Source organism: Dermochelys coriacea, chromosome 7, assembly GCF_009764565.3.
Source record: "Dermochelys coriacea isolate rDerCor1 chromosome 7, rDerCor1.pri.v4, whole genome shotgun sequence".
Classification (NCBI taxonomy): domain Eukaryota; kingdom Metazoa; phylum Chordata; order Testudines; family Dermochelyidae; genus Dermochelys; species Dermochelys coriacea.
In genome coordinates this window covers 38,100,463-38,121,731 of record NC_050074.1, presented here as the reverse complement: position 1 = coordinate 38,121,731, position 21,269 = coordinate 38,100,463, and the positions used below count along the sequence as shown (strand labels likewise).

At 39.7% G+C, this 21,269-nt stretch overlaps 1 protein-coding gene across 2 annotated transcripts in view; it reads left to right on the top strand.

The window, feature by feature from the left end:
* SYN2 (synapsin II) overlaps positions 1-21,269 on the top strand; it is a 393,703-nt gene that overhangs the window by 357,651 nt on the left and 14,783 nt on the right. For both annotated transcript variants that reach the window (XM_038410236.2, XM_043518660.1), the window contains exon 10: positions 8,298-8,447. In XM_038410236.2, the coding sequence (XP_038266164.1) occupies positions 8,298-8,447 (150 nt within the window). The remainder of the gene's footprint in view (positions 1-8,297; positions 8,448-21,269) is intronic.

The following is a 21,269-nucleotide window of genomic DNA, read 5'->3' as shown; positions in this document are numbered from 1 at the left end:
AAACAACGCACTTGTGATGACATGTTTTCCAAGCTCATGCAGTCCTCCCGCACTGTAGGGCACAGCTGAATGCATGGAGGCATTCAACGTTAGAGGCTAGGAAAGCATTAAGTGAGTGTGAAGAGCAGAGGCAGGAGGCGATGCTAAGGCTAATGGGGGAGCAAACGGACATGATGAAGTGTCTGGTGCAGCTGTAGGAAAGCCAACAAGAGCACAGACCCCTGCTGCATCCATTGTACAACCGCCTGACCTCTTCCCCAAGTTCCATATCCTCCTCACCCAGATGCCCAAGAACGCAGTGGGGGAGGCTCCAGGCACCCAGCCACTCCACTCCAGAGGATGGCCCAAGCAACAGAAGGCTGTCATTCAAACAGTTTGATTTGTAGTATGGCTACAATAAGCAATGTGGTCTTGTCCTTCCCTCCTCTCCCACCCCACCCGGGTTACCTTGTCAGTTATCTCCCTTTTTTTTTTAATTAATAAAGAATGAATGCATGGTTTCAAAACAATAGTTATTTTATTTCAAAGTGGGGAGGGTGGTTGGCTTACAGGGAATTAAAATCAACAAAGGAGATGGGTTTGCAGGAAGGAGAAATGCACACAACTGTCACACCAAAGCCTAGCCAGTCATGAAACTGATTTTCAAAGCCTCTCTGATGCGCAGCACGCCTTGCTGTGCTCTTCTAATTGCCCTGGTGTCTGGCTGCTCAAAATCGGACACCAGATGATTTGCCTCAACCTCCCACCCCGCCATAAACGTCTCCCCCTTACTCTCACAGATATTATGGAGCACGCAGCAAGCAGCAATAACAATGGAAATGTTGGTTGTGCTGAGGTCTGACCTAGTCAGCCGACTGTGCCATTGAGCTTTTAAACATCCAAAGGCACATTCTACCACCATTCTTCACTTGCTCAGCCTATAGTTAAACTGCTCCTTATTGTCCAGGCTGCCTGTGTATGGCTTCATAAGGCAAAGGAGCAAGGGGTAGGCTGGGTCCCCAAGGATAACTATTGGCATTTCAACATCCCCAACGGTAATTTTCTGGTCTGGGAAGTAAGTCCCTTCTCGCAGCTGCTTAAACAGCCTGGAGTTCCTAAGGATGCGAGCGTCATGCACCTTTCCCGGCCATCCCACGTTGGTGTCGGTGAAACGTCTCTTGTGATCCACCAGTGCCTGCAACACCATTGAGAAGTACCCCTTGCAGTTTACGTACTGGTTGGCAAGGTGGTCCGGTGCCAAGACAGGGATAAGCGTTCCATCTATCGCCCCACTGCAGTTAGGGAAACCCATTGCAGCAAAGCCATCCACTATGACTTGCACATTTCCCAGAGTCACTACCCTTGATAACAGAACATCATTGATTGCATCACAGCACCTCCGACAGTAGATTTGTCCACTCTAAATTGATTCCCGACTGACTGGTAGCACTCAGGCGTTGCAAGCTTTCATAGGGCTATCACTACTCACTTCTCAACTGTCAGGGAAGCTCTCATCTTGGTATTCTAGCGCTTCAGGGCGGGGGAAAGCAACTCACAGAGTTCCAGAAAAGTGGCCTTTCCCATGCGAAAGGTTCGCAGCCACTGTGAATCATCCTAGACCTGCAACGCTATGTGGTCCCACCAGTCTGTGCTTGTTTGCCGGGCCCAGAATCGGCATTCCACTGCATCAACCAGCCCCACTGCCACCATGGTGTCCCAATTGCCACAGCCTGTGCTTTCAGGAACATCTGTGTCCATGTCCTCATCAAAACCATCCTCGTGCTGGCGTCTCTTAGCCCGGTTCTGCATATACTCCAGGATAATGCGCGAGGTGTTTACAATGCTCACAACAGTGGCGGTGAGCTGAGCTGGCTCCATGCTTGTCATGGTATGGCATTTGCAGGAGAGCAGAGTTGCAGCAGAAAGGGAGGATGACAACGAATGCCACGAGAATAGATATTTATACAGAACAACAAGAGGACCTGCAAGGTAGATTCATGGTACCAGGAGAGCAGAGTTGCGGTGGATGATGACAACATGGACAAATTTGCTATTGAGACTTAGCTCATTTACAAGAGTAGGAGAGCAGAGTTGCCATGGAAGTGGTGGATGACGACTGTTAGCAGTTGTACTGCACCATCTGCTGACAGCAGCACCCAGGACACAACAGCAGTGGTGATGGTGAGCTGAGCTGAGCTGGCGCCATGCTTGCAGTGGTATGGCGTCTGCATGGAAAAAAGGCGCGAAACGATTGTCTGCCATTGCTTTCATGGAGGGACGTGTACCCAAAACCACTCGCGATAATGTTTTTTCCCTATCAGGCATTGGGAGCTTAACCCAGAATTCCAATTGGCAGCAGAGACTGTGGGAACTGTGGGATAGCTATCCACAGTGCACCACTCTATAAGTTGATGCTAGCCACAGTAGTGAGGATGCACACCGCCGACTTAATGCATTTAGTGTGGACATACGCAATTGACTGTATAAAATCGATTTATAAAAATCAACTTCTATAAAATTGACCTAATTTCGTAGTGTAGACATACCCTATGTCAACGGGAGAATTCTCCATCAGCCTAGCATTGTCTACACCAGGGTTTACGTTGGTTTAATTGCATCATTCCAGGGTCTGGATTTTTCACAGCCTTGAACAACGTAGTTATACTGACCTAATTTCCTTGTGTAGACCAGGCCTCAACAGAGACACTGGTTTCATTTTCCTTTACAACAATCTGCAATCTGGTATCCCTCCTTTCTCCTGTGACTGCAGAGGTGTTAATTGCCCACTTCATCTTGAATGGTCTCTTGCAACATGGTGTGAACTTATGCTTAACATTCTGTTCAATCTTGTATTTAGCTGTGACACTCTTATTACCTTTCCCAGACTTGAAGAAGAGCTTTGTGTGGTTCAAAAGCCTGTCTTTTTCAGAAGGAAGTCCAATAAAAGATATTACCTCACCCATCATGTTTCTCTCATGTTCTGAGACCAACATGGTTACAAAAAAACTGCAGACAGGGGTTTATATGACAGGGTAATAGTTCCTGAGCTTCAGCGTCTCTTAGGTTAAAAAAATAAGCACTTTTAGAACTGTCCAGGTTCTCCAACATTGTGGTGAACAATATTTTGTTTTTCTTTTTACTGACAAAAAGTATAGGAATACTTTAAGGGATTTTTTTCCTTGGGTAATTCAATCATCTGGCTGAAAACCACAAAAGCCAAATAAATTTTAAGACAGGTTGGCAGAACAGAGTGAATTAAAGATAGTTTCCAAGTTATTGCCTACGTTTTTTTGGTTGTTGCAGGGTTTCCACACCAGATTTTCTGCCTCCCCTCCTGGGAGTGCTTCCCTCTAAAGCTCATTCTGTTTAACTTGGGATGCCTGCTGAATTTCTGTCCCAACTATGAAAAAAACTGATTTTTTTTTAAAGTAGAAGTTCTAGGGGGCCCCTATCTAAGACCCATTGAAGCCAGTGGAAAGAATCCCATTGTCTTCAAAAGACCTTGGATCAGGCCAGAGCTAGGAATTGATTTAACCACTGTCATTTCAATGTCATCTTAACAGCAGCATAACCATCATAACCCAAAACTAAAATTCCTCTATAAAGTTACACATCTATTTTAGGCAGAAGTTTGCTAATAACCTGTCATTTTCCTAATATTCGGATGTGTGTAAGAATCTTTCATTTTAAAAAAGGAAAACACCTTTTTAACCACTTTGAAAAAGAAAGATATTGTTCTGTGTTTTTACAAGGAAGAGCTATATAAGCTAAATACAAGGTTAAGAGACAGTGTTGTCTAGTAATATACTCTTTGTCAGAAGGACTTTAATTGAATTGTATCTTCCATCTGAACATCTCAAAGTAATTTAGAGATATTAATTGGAATTACTCCCCCAACACCCCCAATGAGATAAGTGTTATTTCCATTTTACATATGGGTAATCTGAGGCACAGCCCGGTTAACTGATTTACTCAACAGGACCAAAGTCTCCAGACTCCCATTTCTCCCCCTTAAGCACAAGACCCATACTTTTCCCTTGTGTACTGATAAGCAAAATAGAAATGTCTATATAGATAGTGTCCTGTAAATCCCCATGCATACCAACTGTGTAAAAGTTAACTAATTAACAACCAGGAACCTCTCTGAGTTCCAATCTTGACTCTGCCAGTCTCCAGCTTTGTGGCTTTAAGCATATTACTACTCCTTTCTGGGCCAAATTCATTCCTGCTACAACTCTTTTCATGTTGATGGACTTACACCAAGAGTGGATTTGTCCATTTTTCTCTTTCCCTATCCATGAAATGGGGAGACTACTTTTCTGACTGGTTGGGGAATGCTGAAGATTAATATAGTTGATATCTAAGGCAGTTTTTAAAATGATTATAATTAATTGTTGATAAAACCATTAGGAAACTTAAGTACATAACTCAAAAAGAGGGGCCATAATTTTCAAGTGACTGCTGATTTGGGGTGCTGAACTTGAGGGGCACATTAAAGGGAACTGATTGCCAGAAAGTGCTGCACAAACATGTGGACAAGGGGGATTCAGTGGACATAGTGTACTTAGATTTCCAGAAAGCCTTTGACAAGGTCCCTCACCAAAGACTCTTATGTAAATTAAGTTGTCATGGGTTAAGGAGGAAGATCCTTTCATGGATTGAGAACTGGTTAAAAGACAGGGAACAAAGAGCAGGAATAAATAGTAAATTTTCAGAATGGAGAGGGGTAACTAATGGTGTTCCCCAAGGGTCAGTCCTAGGGCCAATCCTATTCAACTTATTCATAAATGATCTGGAGAACAGGGTAAACAGTGAGGTGGCAAAGTTTGCAGATGATACTAAACTTGCAGATAGTTAAGACCAAAGCAGACTGTGAAGAACTTCAAAAAGATCTCACAAAACTAAGTGATGGGGCAACAAAATGGCAAATAAAATTTAATGTGGATAAATGTAAAGTAATGCACATTGGAAAAAATAACCCCAACTATACATACAATATGATGGGAGATAATTTAGCTACAACTAATCAGGAGAAAGGTCTTGGAGTCATCGTGGATAGTTCTCTGAAGATGTCCACACAGTGTGCAGCGGCAGTCAAAAAAGCGAATGGGATGTTAGGAATCATTTAAAAAGGGATAGAGAATAAGATGGAGAATACCTTATTGCCCTTATATAAATCCATGGTATGCCCACATCTTGAATACTGCATACAGATGTGGTCTTCTCATCTCAAAAAAGATATACTGGCATTAGAAAAGGTTCAGAGAAGGGCAACTGAAATGATCAGGGGTTTGGAACGGGTCCCATATGAGGAGAGATTAAAGAAGTTAGGACTTTTTCAGCTTGGAAAAGAGGAGACTAAGGGGGGATATGATAGAGGTATATAAAATCATGAGTGGTGTGGAGAAAGTGAATAAGGAAAAGTTATTTACTTGTTCCCATAATATAAGAACTAGGGGCCACCAAATGAAATTAATGGGCAGTTGGTTTAAAACAAATAAAAGGAAGTTCTTCACACAGCGCACAGTCAACCTGTGGAACTCTTTGCCTGAGGAGGTTGTGAAGGCTAGGACTATAACAGGGTTTAAAAGAGAACTGGATTAATTCATGGAGGTTAAGTCCATTAATGGCTATTAGCCAGGATGGGTACAGAATGGTGTCCCTAGCCTCTGTTAGTGAGAGGGTGGAGGTGGATGGCAGGAGAGAGATCACTTGATCATTACCTGTTAGGTTCACTCCCTCTGGGGCATCTGGCATTGGCCACTGTCGGTAGACAGGATACTGGGCTGGATGGACTTTTAGTCTAACCCAGTATGGCCATTCTTATGTTCCTACATCCACCCTCTGAAAATCAGGCTCCTTTTAAAGGTGCCTCACATTGGGCATCCAGGAATTCAGTCACTAGTCATTTCTGACCAAGATTTTCAAATGTTTTGTGCATGCCTAGTAACCTTTCCCCCTCCCACCTCAAAGAAGATGATTGCTAAGCCAGAGGAAATAACTTTAAATGTGCATTTAGGTGCTACTCCAATGCAACTATAAATAATGATAGTGTTCAAGTTATAACCTGCTGAGAGTGAAAGTTGATGCCTGTGGTTATTAATATGATACTGAATGGAAGCCCAAATTTTAACAAACATTCCAGTGTATATTAAGGGCCCTTATTTTCCACTCTATTACACCCAGTTTTATACAGGAGGAGAGAGTCGGGTGCTAAGTTTAAAAACAGTGTATACACTAGTATCGTGAGGCTTTTCTCTGCTCTAACAGAATTGAAACTCCAACTTTAGTGGAGTTACTTCTGATCCACTCCAGGGTAAGTGAGAGCAGAATCAAGCACTTGATTTGATTTACTGTCTGTTACTTTCTCTGGCAAAAATCATAACATGCAGTTCTTGCATGTAGCTTTCCCTCAAAGACACTGTGCGCTAGGAAAGAACCTCAAGAATAAACTGTGTTAAAACAAATATAGTATTCTGTTTTCCTCATTTCTCCAGTTATAATTTATCCACTTATACATCACAGGAATGTGACAAGAAAGTTTGAAAAGTATACAGTATTTACCACTTCAAAAGTATTAATGTGAAAAATATATAAAACTTATAGGAGCCTTGAGTGCAAATATCATCCATTTCTGTAATACTTTGATGTGGCCCAAGAGAGGAACACCGTTCATGCTTTTCTTAGAAAATATCTGTTTGAAATGTAAATTGTATTTCTTTGTTTAATTTGGGTTTGTTTTAGCAAGGCTCTGAGCTCTGAGGAAGATTTTTAATGGTTGCAGCCTCCTTGAGACTTTGTAGCCCTGAAGACCCCAAATCAATAATTTGTAGCATCTGAATTATAAATAAACAATGCTACTCTCTACCTAATTTTGGGGGTGGAGCGGGTAGGGGGAGAGAATAAAAGTATTTGTACATAGTGACAGTCTCTTGTTTCATATTAATGTGATTAGATTTAATATTTTGGACAGTCTCATTCACAAGTTTTTTTTAAAAGCATCTAATCAATTTGAAAATTTACAAGCCTCCAAACGTTCTTTAAAAGGTAATCTGCTATTAGCATCTGAATTGTATGAAATAGCAGCCGGATAGCACAGTTACAAAACATTGTTACACTGAACATAGTAAGTTCATTTAGGTCCCAATCTTTCCTTGAGCATCCATCATCAGTGTCTGAACTTGGCACTAGGAGAGATATGGGGGAGGAATCTTGCAGAGTTGCTTCACTTATGCTAATACAGGCTGCTGGGTTGGGAGTGTGTCTGCAGACACTCTAGTCCACTCCTTCCAAAAATGGCAAAGGACCAGAAGCTCATACAGTGTAGATCCTCTGGCTTTCCCCCTCTCCCATCTGGTCCATGTGCCACCCTTAATCACCCAGTGTGCTGCCACATGTCAAGTACTCGCAGGAGTTGGGCTCCACACCATATAGGATTCATAATCTCAACCTCCTCCCTTGTGCAGTTGAATTGCAATGAGTCCACAGTGGGGAAGCCTTTCACACATGCAAAGTAGAGGGCGGAATTCACCCCTTAGGAAGAATACATCAGGTACATATAGGATAAAAAGTGCATTTCTGGAAATACTTTAGTCTGCAAACCCCTACAATATCTGCACAACATACACAGCACTTTTCAGAAACAACCCTATCAATAATAATGGCATCATATGGCCTTGTTTCAGATTTCATATTAACCAATAAGGACTATGGAATCAAAGTCTAACAGAAAAGCCAGAAAATTTAAGTTTCAACTCAGCATTTCCCTAGACATTTCCATTAAGGGGCTAGGGTTTGAGCCACACAAACCATGCTCTTTAAAACATTTAATAACCCAGAATACACAGGGAAATATCTCAGGTTTCAAGCCCTCCTTAGGGAAGTCTCATGCCTCTTTATAATCCTTAGTATGTGCAGTGGTGTAGTTTCCTCAGGAACCATGTCCCCATGGAGTGCCCACACATGGCATCCCCAAGAAATGTCAACATGCAGTCACATGGGTATATTGCCTTGGGATTGGAAAGGGATGATGCCATGGAGAGTGGCATTCCCCAGCTATGAATAGGCTCAGAAACAGCCCAAATATAGCACAGAAACTCAAACTCAGATCGTATGGAGTGGCTTCCAATCTCCAGGAATGGGATGATGATACTTAAGATCAATTCCCTTTCCTCTAACAAAAATTAGACCATTTCTACACATTTTTCTCCTTTTTGCAGAACAAACTCGGTGGATGACCTGACATTTACAGATAAACACATGGAGTGGGTTTGCTGCAATGCTACATTCCCTAGCTAATCAAATGTTGTATATTATAGGTTATGGACTGTGCAATGCCTTTGATTGGTGAATATCAGGTTGAAGACAGGCAACTTATAACTGATCTTGTTGTAAGCAAAATGAACCAAATGTTGTCCAAAACACCTATACCATCTCCTCAGAGACCCACTGCCACTCAGCAGCCTCAGGTAAGAAACTTCTATTTTCTAAATACACAATACGATAATATATATAATTGCGATTAATCATGCAATTTAAAACATGAATTGTGATTAATCACTCTGTTAAACAATAATAGAATGCCATTTATTTAAATATTTTTGGATGTTTTTACATTTTCAAATATATTGATTTCAATTACAACACAGAATACAAAGTGTACAGTGCTCACTCTATTTTTGATTACAAATATTTGCACTGTAAAAAACAAAAGAAACATTATTTTTCAATTCCCCCATTACAAGTATTGTAGTGCAATCTCTTTATCATGAAAGTTGAACTTATGGGAGATAATGCTGCCCACTTCTTGTTTACCATTTCACCTGAAAGTCAGAAAAGGTGTTCACATGGCACTGTTGTAGCTGGCATCGCAAGATATTTATGTGCCACATGCGCTAAAGATTCATATGTCCCTTCATGCTTCAGCCACCATTCCAGAAGACGTGTCCATGCTGATGACGGGTTCTGCTCGATAATGATCCAAAGAAGAATGGATCAATGCATGTTCATTTTCATCATCTGAGTCGGATGCCACCAGCATACGATTGATTTTCTTTTTGGGTGATTCGAGTTCTGTAGTTTCTGCATCAGAGTGTTGCTCTTTTAACTGCTGAAAACATGCTCCACACCTCATCCCTTTCAGATTTTGGAAGGCACTTCAGATTCTTAAACCTTGGGTCGAGTGCTGTATCTATCTTTAGAAAAATCACATTGGTTACTTCTTTGCGTTTTGTCAAATCTGCATTGAAAGTGTTCTTAAAATGAACAATGTAAGCTGGGTCATCAGCTATAACATGAAATATATGGCAGAATGCAGGTAAAACAGAAAAAGAGACGTACAATTCTCCCCCAAGGAGTTCAGTCACAAATTTAATTAATGCATTATTTTTTTAATCAGCATCATCAGCATGGAAGCATGTCATCTGGAATGGTGGCCAAAGCATGAAGGAGCATACAAATGTTTAGCATATCTGGCACATAAATACCTTGCAACGCTGGCTACAAAAGTGCCTTGCGAACGCCTGTTCTCACTCTCAGGTGACATTGTAAATAAGAAGCGGGAAGCATAATCTCCCTTAAATGTAAACAAACTTGTTTGTCTTAGCAATTGGCTGAACAAGAAGTCAGACTGAATGGATTTGCAGACTCTGAAGTTTTAAATTGTTTTGTTTTTCAGTGCAGTTATGTAAAAAAAATTGTACATTTGTAAGTTGCACTTTCGCAATAATAAGAATGCACTACAGTACTTGTATGAGGTGAATTGAAAAATGGTATTTATTTTATCATTTTACAGTGCAAACATTTGTAATGAAAAATAATAGGATAAAGTGAGCACTGTACACTTTGTATTCTATGTTGTAACTGAAATCAATATATTTGAAAATGTAGAAAAACACCCAAAAATATTTAATACATTTAAATTGGTATTCTATTACTAACAGTGTGAATAAGGCTGGGATTAATCGTGATTCATTTTTTTAATCGCGTGAGTTAACTATGATTGATTAACAGCCCTAATATGTAAGTTTAAGGTCAAGATTTCACTTGCAGTAAAGGATTTGGCTAGAGAAGTTACATACAGATACAGCCAAAAGGATTCAAAAAAGTCTCATCAAAGGCATCCAGCAAGAAATTTTAGAAGGCATTCTGGAAATAACAATTAACCAGTGTGGATCAAAAGTATTCTGGTGATGTAGTTCTACATGCAGGGTTGTATCTATTTAAGTATCCTGATAGCTCTGGATTTGGTATTATTCAGCTGAGTTGTCATTAGAGAAAATGGGGTCCTTATTATGTTGTAATAGGTCATATTCATGTAAAAATATCATGGAGATAATAAACCTATGAGGCACTGCCCTTAGACAGCATTTGGCTTTATTTGAAGATGGACACAAGAGTGCTTGATAAAAACTTGTGTTATTGCAGGAGATTTTATTGACATCTACTGACTACAATGTATGCAAAGTAAATGACATGATCATGTGATCAATTTAATATGATGCAAACCAGGAGAATAACCAGTGATTTCAAAACTGGAATGCACCTGAAGTGTATTTACTGATTCAGTGAGCAGCTGTCTGGACTGAATTGTTAATTTACAGTGTTATAAGAAGGATGGAAATGCATTCAATTTTTCATACATTGTCTAATGCTTTGAGGACAGGAGTTTCTGAGTTCTGATCCTGGCTATGCTACTGATCTGTTTTGTGACCTTGGTTAAGTCTCCTATCTTCTGTGGGCTAGATCCACAAAAGGGAGTTAGACTCAACATTGCATCATCTCACTTTAGACACCCAGCCACCTAATGGAATCCACAGCTCTGAGTCAGGTGTCTAGGTTCCCCATACAATGAATGCATGGAGAGAGTTAGATGCTAAGAATAGGATTCACAAAAGCCAGCACACTGAGCAGGGAGCTGTGTAAACTAGCCACTACCAAGGAGTGGGGTGTAGCCTAAGATCTGCCCCACAGAGAAAATTAGGCACCTCATGGAAGGTGCCTTCTTCTGCCAGGAGATGGAAATCCCTGCTCTACATCAGGCAGAGGTGGCATTTGAACCTGGGTCTGCCACATCCTGGGTCAGTGCTTTCACCACTGGGCTAAAGATTTTAAGGAGGCAGCAGTGTTTTGTGTGAGGCGCAATCCAGGTGTACATGCCTACTGGATTGGGTCCTGCAGGCAAGAAAGGCAGCCGGGACAATTCTCAGTTTGACTGGGGGTTTAGTGTGAGCTTGGTGCTCAGGTGTCAGAATTTAGGCAGCTGTGTTCATGCCCAGAAACAGATATTTAGGCACCTGCAGGATTAGGTGGCTGTTGAGCAGGGGATTTAAGGATCCAAATTTTGGACTTAGGCACCCGAAGTGACAGTTAGACACCTAAATCCCTTTGTTGATCTAGTCCTCTGCATCCCCATGTCACTGTCTATTAAAATGAGGATGTTACTTACTTAACTCTTGGGAGTGTGGCGAGGTTTAATTCATCTTTGTGCTATGCTTTGAAGATGCAAAGTGCTACATAAATGCCAAATATTCCTTATGAGCTCATAGGTGATAGGCAATGGGATTGATCCTGGTGGGGGTTAAGCAGCCACAAATTCTGTTGAGGTCAGTGGGTGGTTTAGGTACTCAGCACTTCTCAGTATCAGGCCTAAATGAACAGTTGAGAAAGAGATTGTCTAACTATACTGATAGGACCAATGGTGATTGTTTAAGCAATAAAATGGACCCAGACTGTAGGTTGGGAGTTACCAACCCTAGCTGAAAAGTCTATTTTTAATTCTGAATAGGCCCCACATCAGGTAAACAGCTTTGTGGTACATCTCAAGTAGACCAATTCTTGAGGGAGAGTGACTAATTTGCTCTTCAAATATATCATCATACTTTGTTTAAAAAAAACAACCCACCACCTTCCCACATAAAGAAGTGGTGTAGCATCTATTTATATCATAGCCACTAGAAACTGAGCACAAAATTGTTTCAACCACATACAATGAATTTCCAACTACTATGACTCAAGCCCAGTTGTAAAGGACACCTAAAAAAAATGTCACGGAGGAAAAAAATCACCTTAGTACAGGGGTTCTCAAATTGGGATTCAGGACCCCTCAGGGGGTCATGAGGTTATTACATGGAGCTGTCAGTTTCCACCCCAAACCCCGCTTTGCATGCAGCATTTATAATGGTGTTAAAGTGTTTTTAATTTATGAGGGGGGGGGTCACACTCAGAGACTTGCTATTTGAAAGGGGTCACCAGAACAAAAATTTGAGAACCACAGCTTTAGTACCAAACATGCTTTCTTTCAGGACCAGCAAACTAACCATATATTGAAACACAACAGGCTAATTGAGAAGTATTGCCCAAAGCACCAAAGAGAGATGTTACATTGACAGAATAAATTTAAAAAGTGTTTGTCAGATAGCTTTCCTCCCCACTCCGCTCGAAAATGGAGCATTAAATGCTCTCACTGAGTGAAAATCTGGTATACCAGTTGGGCACTTGTGCCTAGATTTCAGAGAGGCCCAAGGTGTGGGAATGTTTCTGTAAGTGATTATTACTGCCATGTAAGCAAATTGGCTGCTTTTGTACTCAAATTGGGTATGTTCCTATATGTACACACAATTTCACACTCAAAAGTAGGTCCAAAATGAGCATACCCCACAGGCCTCCTTTTATAGAAATCTGGTTCTTAAAGCTCTTGTTACAATAATTAATGTAATTAATTAGATGCATGCACTAGGATCTTTGTTGCAGGATGTGGAATTTGCCATTTTTGTTCCTGTCAACTATGTTGGTGACAACCCCCCTCCGCCGAGGAAAGCTTCCACTACGCACGGATGTGAGAACCCTAAGACTTATGAAAGGCCTCGCTATAATAGTTTGTGCTCAGAATTGTGAGCGTATAGCTGAAACGTATAGCTGGTGGAAAAGTTTCTATGCAAACTTTATTCCAACAGAAAGTTGTTGTCAACTAACAATTTTATTATTTTTTTAAAAAGGCTCTGTTTTCCTTGAAATTTTCAAAAATATAAATTGGAGAGGAGGCACAAACATTTTTTTAAAAAATTCTGTTTATGGTTTTTAAATGAGAAGTCAAATTTTCCACTGAAAACGTCACTGAAGGCAAAGAAAAATTTCATTCTCACTTAAAGTTTCTGCAAGAAAAAAAACTCTAACCGACTCTACTGATAATAGCAGTCTTCTAATTTCCTCCTTTTTCCTCCTGCTCTTTGAATAGTCTCAGCTGAACACTTGAGAAATCTTGGGGTTTTTCTAGATTTGTAAGAGCTAGCCAGCCAGGGAATTGTTCCATCTTCTGGAGACAACTGCAGCTAAGAATTTTGAGGCAGCAGATGCATAGGGATGTCATGACTGAAAAGTTCATTCTTGTCTGTCCCCATCTGCTGGCAGAAAGGATCTGTACTCAAACACCTAGACTGGCAGAACTAGACTTTGCACATGATTATTTGAACAGTTCTCCAAGATAACTACTAATGATTCTGAGATTGCTTCAGCTAGTTCCTTAAGTACCATCAGGCTCTGCCATATTGAATATATCTAAGTTATCTAAATATTCTTTAACCTGTTCTTACCCTATTTTGGTTTGCATTCGTTCCATCTTGTTAATATTAATTGTGTTGTGTATGTGGTCACAATTTACCTTTTTAGTGAAGACTGAAGCAAAATGTTAATTAAAGCATTTAATCACCTCAGTTTTCTTGATGTCATCAGTTACTAACTCTCCTTCCCTGATAAATAGAGGGCCTACACTTTCTTTCCTCTTCTTATTACCTTTTATGTCCCTTGCTAGGTGTAACTCATTTTGTGCCTTAGCCTTTCTGATTTTGTTCCTACATGCTTGTGATATTCTTTTGTATTCATCCTCAGCAATTTGTCCATGTGTCCACTTATTTAGGGTTCCTTTTTTATGAAAGTTTATCAATTTAAATCTGTGTAGATCAGGTTCTGAATCCAAGATAAATGGTAAAAAAGTAGTGTTAATGCAAACCCTCAATCTATTGTATGATAATGAGTTATGATAAAATTATTTCAGTGCAGCTGCACAAGTGCCACATTACAATGGCAAATTCTGAGAATACATTTCTGGGAGTTCAAGTCTATGTAGATTCTATTGGGAAGATGTCAAGACAATCTCAATACAACTCTATTGAGGCCATGTTGCAATATCAACGAAAGGGCAAAACTGTTGCTGTATGATACGCAGCCATTAAAGAAATGGGAAAAAAGCATACACACTATGTTAAACTGGTTCAGAATATAATATTTTAGACAAGCTGACAAAGTCCAACACACTATAAGTGAAGCTGGCCAGACCATCTTTAATACTGACCTGACTGGACCTTCTTTAAAAGTAAAAGCCATGAAACAACAGTAATTAAGTGTATGATCAACAGCCCACTAGTGAAACAGCCATTTATCTAACTGCTTTGAAATAGGGATAGTAGGGCCCAGAAAAGTTTTAATCTTTAACAAACCATTCAGATTTTTTTTAAAAATGTTTCTCCCAAAATAAGCCCGTCTGTATTGAAAATAAGTACAGCACATTGATATAGAAATTGGGTCAAGACCTCCCCCTCAGGTTTACAGAACTCCTGCTTCTTTTAATTTCTTTTCATTTTCACTATCACTCTCATGACCTCCTCACTATCCATCCCTCATTCTTCACATGACATATGATTGGCTCAAGAGTGCCAGGGAGCTGGGCTCAGTATTTCCTCTAGCTTCTTCATTCCAATAACTATTAGAGAGATTGAACTGAACTGAACTGAACTGAACTTGATCACCTGTTATGGAACAAGTTTGGAAAAAGGCCATGCTCAAATTAGCATTGGGTCTATGAAGAAATGGCAAAAGTACATTACTCAAGTCCACACAATAAACTCCTATACTGTTCTGTTTCCAGTAGAAACACAGAACCATGATTTTTTAAAATTGTAATATGTTTATGTTTAGTAGGGTGGTGGTAATCTTGCTTTAATCTATTTGAGTGTCAGCCTGACACTACAACAGTTTGATTTGGCTTTATAAAGAACATCTCATTTTATAGGGGGGAAATCCTGCACCACCTGTGGAGGCACAAGGAAACCTAGAATTGAATACAGTTGTGCTGAACAGGGGAGACAAGATATGGGGAGCCCACACAAAAGTCCATGCCAGTTGGACCCCCACCTCCACAGCATTTTCCGTTTAGTCCATCCCCACACACAGTTTGAGTAATGGCAATGGCTGACTTGGGGAGGAATAAGGCCAATGTTGGCAGATCTTCTACAAAAAACCTTCAACTATTAGACCTACTGCAGCATCTAGACTGTAGTCACAACTACTGAGTATCTCCACAGCCAAGGGAGACCTACTTACTTACAAGGGAGACTTACTTTTTTCTCCACCCTCTGATACCTGAGTTTAGCCTTTAGGCATTAAGAACTTATTTTTCTGCCTCATCAGTGGAAGGAAAGCCCACCAAATAAGTATACAAATTAAAGGCTAGATTAAACAAGAGTTCTACAGGAGTAACAGATGATCCCGATACTGGTACTCAAACTGTAGAAGTCTTGCTAAACTGGAGCAAAACTGTCTAGATTAATTATATCCGTAGTAGTAAACAGCAATAACAATAATCACAGAGTCAGGACAAAGGAAACTTCCCATCCCTGACAGGTGTTTGTCCAAACTGTTTTTAACAACCTACTGTGATTGGGAATTCTGGCATTAAGAAGTTTGGAAACCTGTTAAAATCATTGTTTACTTCTCTAAAATAATTATGTACCATCTATAAAGAAACCCTGTGCTGTATTTCTGACTCTCAATATAACATTTAAAATTAAGGGCAGAATTCTGGGATACAGTGCAGCTGCTTTGCATTGAACGGCCAGCAGCCTAAAGCTGGTGCAAGCAGAAGTGGGAAGATCACTCCAGATTTATGTGCATCTTCTGGTGACACAGAGCCACTGTAAGTAGGCTTCTCAATATCCCTCTGATACCTACCTGATTGGATGTTGTGGTTGTTGGCCACTAGCACAACTCAGTTCAGCCTTCAGGCTGCTCTAAATTTATGCCAGAGTACTAGTCTGGCATAGTTCACCCATGATCAAGGAAACAAAGGCCACCTTAGCTGCATTATGGGCTCCTCAGCCATAGCTCAGGATTTGTTGGAGCTGTTCCAGTGCGCTTCAGTAGAAAGAATCTGAACATGGTTCTGCTGTTTGCATCTTTAACTGAATATTTACATTTTTGAAATACATTCATCAGGTTATATCATAATATGACTCAATAGAACTTGTCAAAAACCTTAGGCTGTAGTTTAGATATGCTCAATATATTTTCTGTGGGCTACATTAGTAAATGGCATATGTCTCTTTTCTGTTGAATTTCTTAAACATGAAAGTTTGCATGCACTTTGTGAGCTACCACTCAGTATATACAAGTGGGAGTAAATACCTACACAAAGTACAAGTCAGTGGAGGATCAGTATCTGGGCCTGCATTCTTTTGAAGATGTAGCCTACAGTGAGTAAAGTTCTCTTTCCATTAAAATGTGTTTGACATACTCCTGCCCCAAACGCAAATGAAGTAGGAGCAGGGGGTATATGCTTTCCAGGTTTGTAGGTCAGCAAACAATCTAGACTTTTTTCTAGAAGCACAGTGAGAAACAGTGGGGGGGGAGGGAATGAATGTTGCACCAATCATTTAAAGCTATGCCCCCCAAAAATGTTTATAAATGATGGAAGCCTTTCTTTTTATTTTTAAAGACTAGAACTCTGCTACAGATAAACAGTCATCCCTCTGCTGTACTACAGCACCTTTTAGTTATTTAAGTTATAGTGACATCTTGTGGTACTTTGTATTTTTCATGATGGTCAGATGTTATTTACTGTTTAATGAAAAAGGATAATGTGCAAGTACAAATTGGTAAATTACAAAAGTGATATTACAGTAAACATGAAATTGGGTGCCTGAGGTACATTCACTATTACTAAATAACTAAAATGCTACTTATACAAAGGTTTCTAGAGATACTCACTTTTCCAAAGTATTTAATTTCCCTTTGATTTGAATATAGGCTAGTTATTCTACGTGCACTCAGATGAAGGAGAAAACTTGATTTAAATCAGCCTTTCAGTAATGCTGTTTTAACTGAGTTCACTTTGTGGAACTACACGAAAAGAAAAAAGCCTCCTTTTCAGATCCCAGGCCAAGTTTGCACTATTAAGGATGGCAACATCTTTGTGCTTGCCAGCTAAGCAAACTTGATATGGAAAAAACACATTTTGCTCTGCAGGGGTGGACTCCGCTCAGACATAGGTGAGAGGGTTATTGCAGGAGTGGGTGAGTGAGATTCTGTGGCCTGCATGGTGCAGGAGGTCAGACTAGATGATCATAATGGTCCCTTCTGACCTTAATATCTATGAGCCTATGAGTCACTGCACCTGCACAGAGCCGCAGTGAAGTCAAGTCTCTGACTACATGAAGCACAGTGCAGAATCAGGGCCTAAATGCGAAACCCCAGAATGTACTTTTTTACTAAGTCATTGGTCAATAGAACCACACATTAATATAAAATATATTTAGCTAGTAGCAGCCTGCTATTTTCAGTTTTATACTTCAGAATACCTATTTGGCTGTGATTGCAGAGATCCATCCACTTCTACAAGAGGAAGGCAATAGAGCTTAATAGCATTCTTAAGTTCTTTATTGGATCAAAACCTTATGAAAACAAGTTTCCACATGTTTTTCTTGTGAGGGCCACCTTCTTTACTAGGAAATGTCCATTTTTGCTAATTAAAATAATTGCCTACCTTAGGGAAAGAGAGTCAAAGAAATTGTCCCATTTCAAGTTCATAGAGAAATGTGATAACCATTCAGATAAGAGTAGTTTTGCACTTCATTGCAAATATTTCACATCCCTCTGTTCTGAACTAAGAAACAGTACTGATTTTGTAGCTGCATATCTGAGACATTGAGGCTGTTGGACATTAAGCATAGAAGTCTGACAGATGCTCTACCTCTGCAAGGCACTTATGACAAAAAGCCAATCAGTCCCACTTGATAATCAGCCATTCTTCATCATTTTTTTGGATAAAGAGGTGTTTAGACCTCTGAACAGTATAATAATTCATAATCTTTTCTAACAGGAAATATGTTGAAGTCACATCCTAGGTAATAAATCTGAACATTTCTGGACACAAAGCTATTGTGGATATATTTTCAACTATGAAAGATTACTTATTTTAGCTAGCTATTTCTTCCTCTGGCAGGGCAGCTAGACTCAAACTGGGGGAATAGGAGCAGTCTACTTCCATTCACTGCTTAAATCTTTCCTTCCGCACTGCTGTAAGAAACAACAGTGGAATCACCAGCAAAATGGCTTCATTTACTGATAGCAGAGGGGCTGTGTTTGTTTAACCCTTGCTGTGCAGGAATCGGATTCTCAATCAGGTCTATGAAATCAGTCTTCTGTATCCTCAGAAACATTTCCGAGGCACTAATATGGCAAATTAAAACTAAGTTTTCCAGAACATTCAATCTGTTTCCTTCATCATTGCTGTCTGTGAGGCAACCTTGCACCTGAACTCTCACTTAGACCACCAAGGATGGCTACAGAATTACACAAATATCCCAGTGGAGCTTATTTAAAAAAGGTACTTGATGTGGCTCAGTCCAAATGTTAAAAACTATATTCCATTGATAAAATGTAGTGTATGATTTATCCCAAGCATTTTAACTTGGCTTGACATTTAGCTACTCTATTTAAAATATTGAAAATAATAAGTTTATGTGCAAATATAAAAACACAGTATCTTGGGCTTTGGTACATTTAAAAACAGTGGATATGGTCTTATAGAACTGAGTTAGCATACAGGCATATTGATGGTAGTTCAAATATTACTCTATTTTTATGGATACAATTTTGTTATGGTAAAATTCTGCATAATTTATGGCACAGTCACAGTAAAAAACAGACAATTTCATGCTTCGGTTACAGCAACTACATGGACCCTGCTGCTATGTATTAACAGTTTGTTAGCTCACTTTGAACTAGACAAAAGTGAACTAACAAACTGCTAATCCACAGCAGCAAATCAAAACAAATGAACAATTAATGCACGGCCACAGACTCTGTATGGCAAACTCCACTGTTCGGAGACAGAGGTGATCTTTCACTATCTAATTTAAATAAACTGGTTCTGTGACCACAATGACAGAATTATATCATTATCTGTTTTGAAACGTCCATTGGATTGTACACCAGCAGACAGAATAATTGTTAAGTGAAACAGTGGAAAGTATTGCCCAACTCTTCTGCTTATTTATTTATAGTCACTGACAAACAGGAACTAATGAAGATGCAGCTTGCTGAATATTTATTAACACTGATATCTATATAAACATTTCTTGTGGCTAGCTGAGAGTGTGTCAGTTACTTTAGGGTAAGCAACTCTAAGCACTGACAAATGCTTCATGTCCACAGCCCACTAAGACACCATGTATAACAACCTATCAGTGTTGCATAAAAACTGCCTTGTACTAAAAGATTTTATATGCCTTTTCTTTTTTTTTTTAACATGGTGATTCTTAGGTGTATGGGCTGCATTGGGCAAATCTTGAGGATCTTATTCAGGCAAACTTCCATTTACATCATTGTAAGTTTGTCCAAATAAACACAGAGTAGACTCTGAGCAAGAACCTAGGTACGTGGCCTGATATTATTTATTATTGGATAATTTATTGTATGTTAATCACCACAATGGTTCTTGGAACTATAAATAAAATAACTACTAAATTTCATAATCATAAACAAGGCCCAGTGTCCCTGCAAACAGGGAGATCAAAGCTAAATGGTTAGGGGGGAAAGGACTCGTTCTCAGAACATTCCTCGCAGGACACCCTCAGAGACAGTCCCACAGGCAAGGTCATACTCCTGAGAAGTCTCTGTCCTCAACCTGGCAGACAAGCCTCAGTACAGAAGTAGGGCAACTAGAATAATTTCAATTGCTTTGGCATGACATAAGGCGATAGTCTTGCAGCTGGTATTATTTCAATAACTAAGCAGAAACAAAATGCTAAATGAAATTGATGGGCAAATATAAAATATTATAATTAACAATAGACATTTTCCCCAGTTTCCTTTAAGTGTAGTAAGAATAATTTTCACTTTCTGTTCTCACTCACTCAGCATAAATTGGTGGCTTATCCCTTTGAGTTCAGTTTTGCAGGATGGCCTTCTCTCTCCTTTTAGCTCTGTCTGTTCAAGCAGATGCTGCTTTTTAAAAGTCCTGAAACTATTGCTCTCATGAACACAGCAAATGGGTTTGTTCATTACAGGACAATAAACCTAAGATAGATATTTGTACTCAATAGTCTTTGGGCTATCCATTCTTTAGTACAGTCTCATATTCAGATGCCTTGTACTTCTGTCACTTCTCTCTCTCTCTCTCTCACACACACACACACATACACGTAATTAAACTCAGGTTTGGTTGTGTGTGTCTGTATTATTAGAGAGGAAGAATGGGTGAGGTAATATATTTTAATGGACCAACTTCTGTTGGTAAAAGAAACAAGATTTCAAACTTACACAGAGCTCTTCTTCAGCTCTGTGTATTATTCTCAGCTTCTGTATTACCTTAACACACAAGAGGGAGCTCTTTCCCATTACACAGCCTGCATTCCTTCACTATCTATGGGGAATAATTCTTTGACTTGGAGAGACTTTCTTACAGGCCTACTGTGCAACTATACTTTTAATGCCCCCTTTTCATAAATTGTACTACAAATATGTCCGTCTGAAGCCAGAGTCACAATAAACTATAAAACAGCATTACTTTCCTTCAGGACTCCTCACTAAAAATGGAGAGGAACCATCCAGCTCTAGTGGGATGACAGATCTTCATAATTAATTAATTCTCCCTAAACATTTAATATGCTTCTCAGCTGAGGCATGATCCTGCTTTTTATAGTTTATTTGTATTGTTTTTAGGGGAGCTATGTTTAACAGAAGCAAGTCCACATGAGCATGTTTGTCTTTAACACTGTTCTAAAATCTAATTAGATTTGGATTTTTGGAAATAAAACCCTTTCCAACTTGTGCTCCTAGATAACAGCCCTGCAGAAAACTGAACAGCAATTTTTTTTTAATTACATCAGAAGCAGGAAGTCTACCAAACAATCAGTCAGGCCACTCGATGATCAAGATATCTAAAGAGCACTCAGGAAAGGCAAGCCAGTTCTGGTCACCACATCTCAAAAAAGATACATTAGAACTGGAAAAAGTAC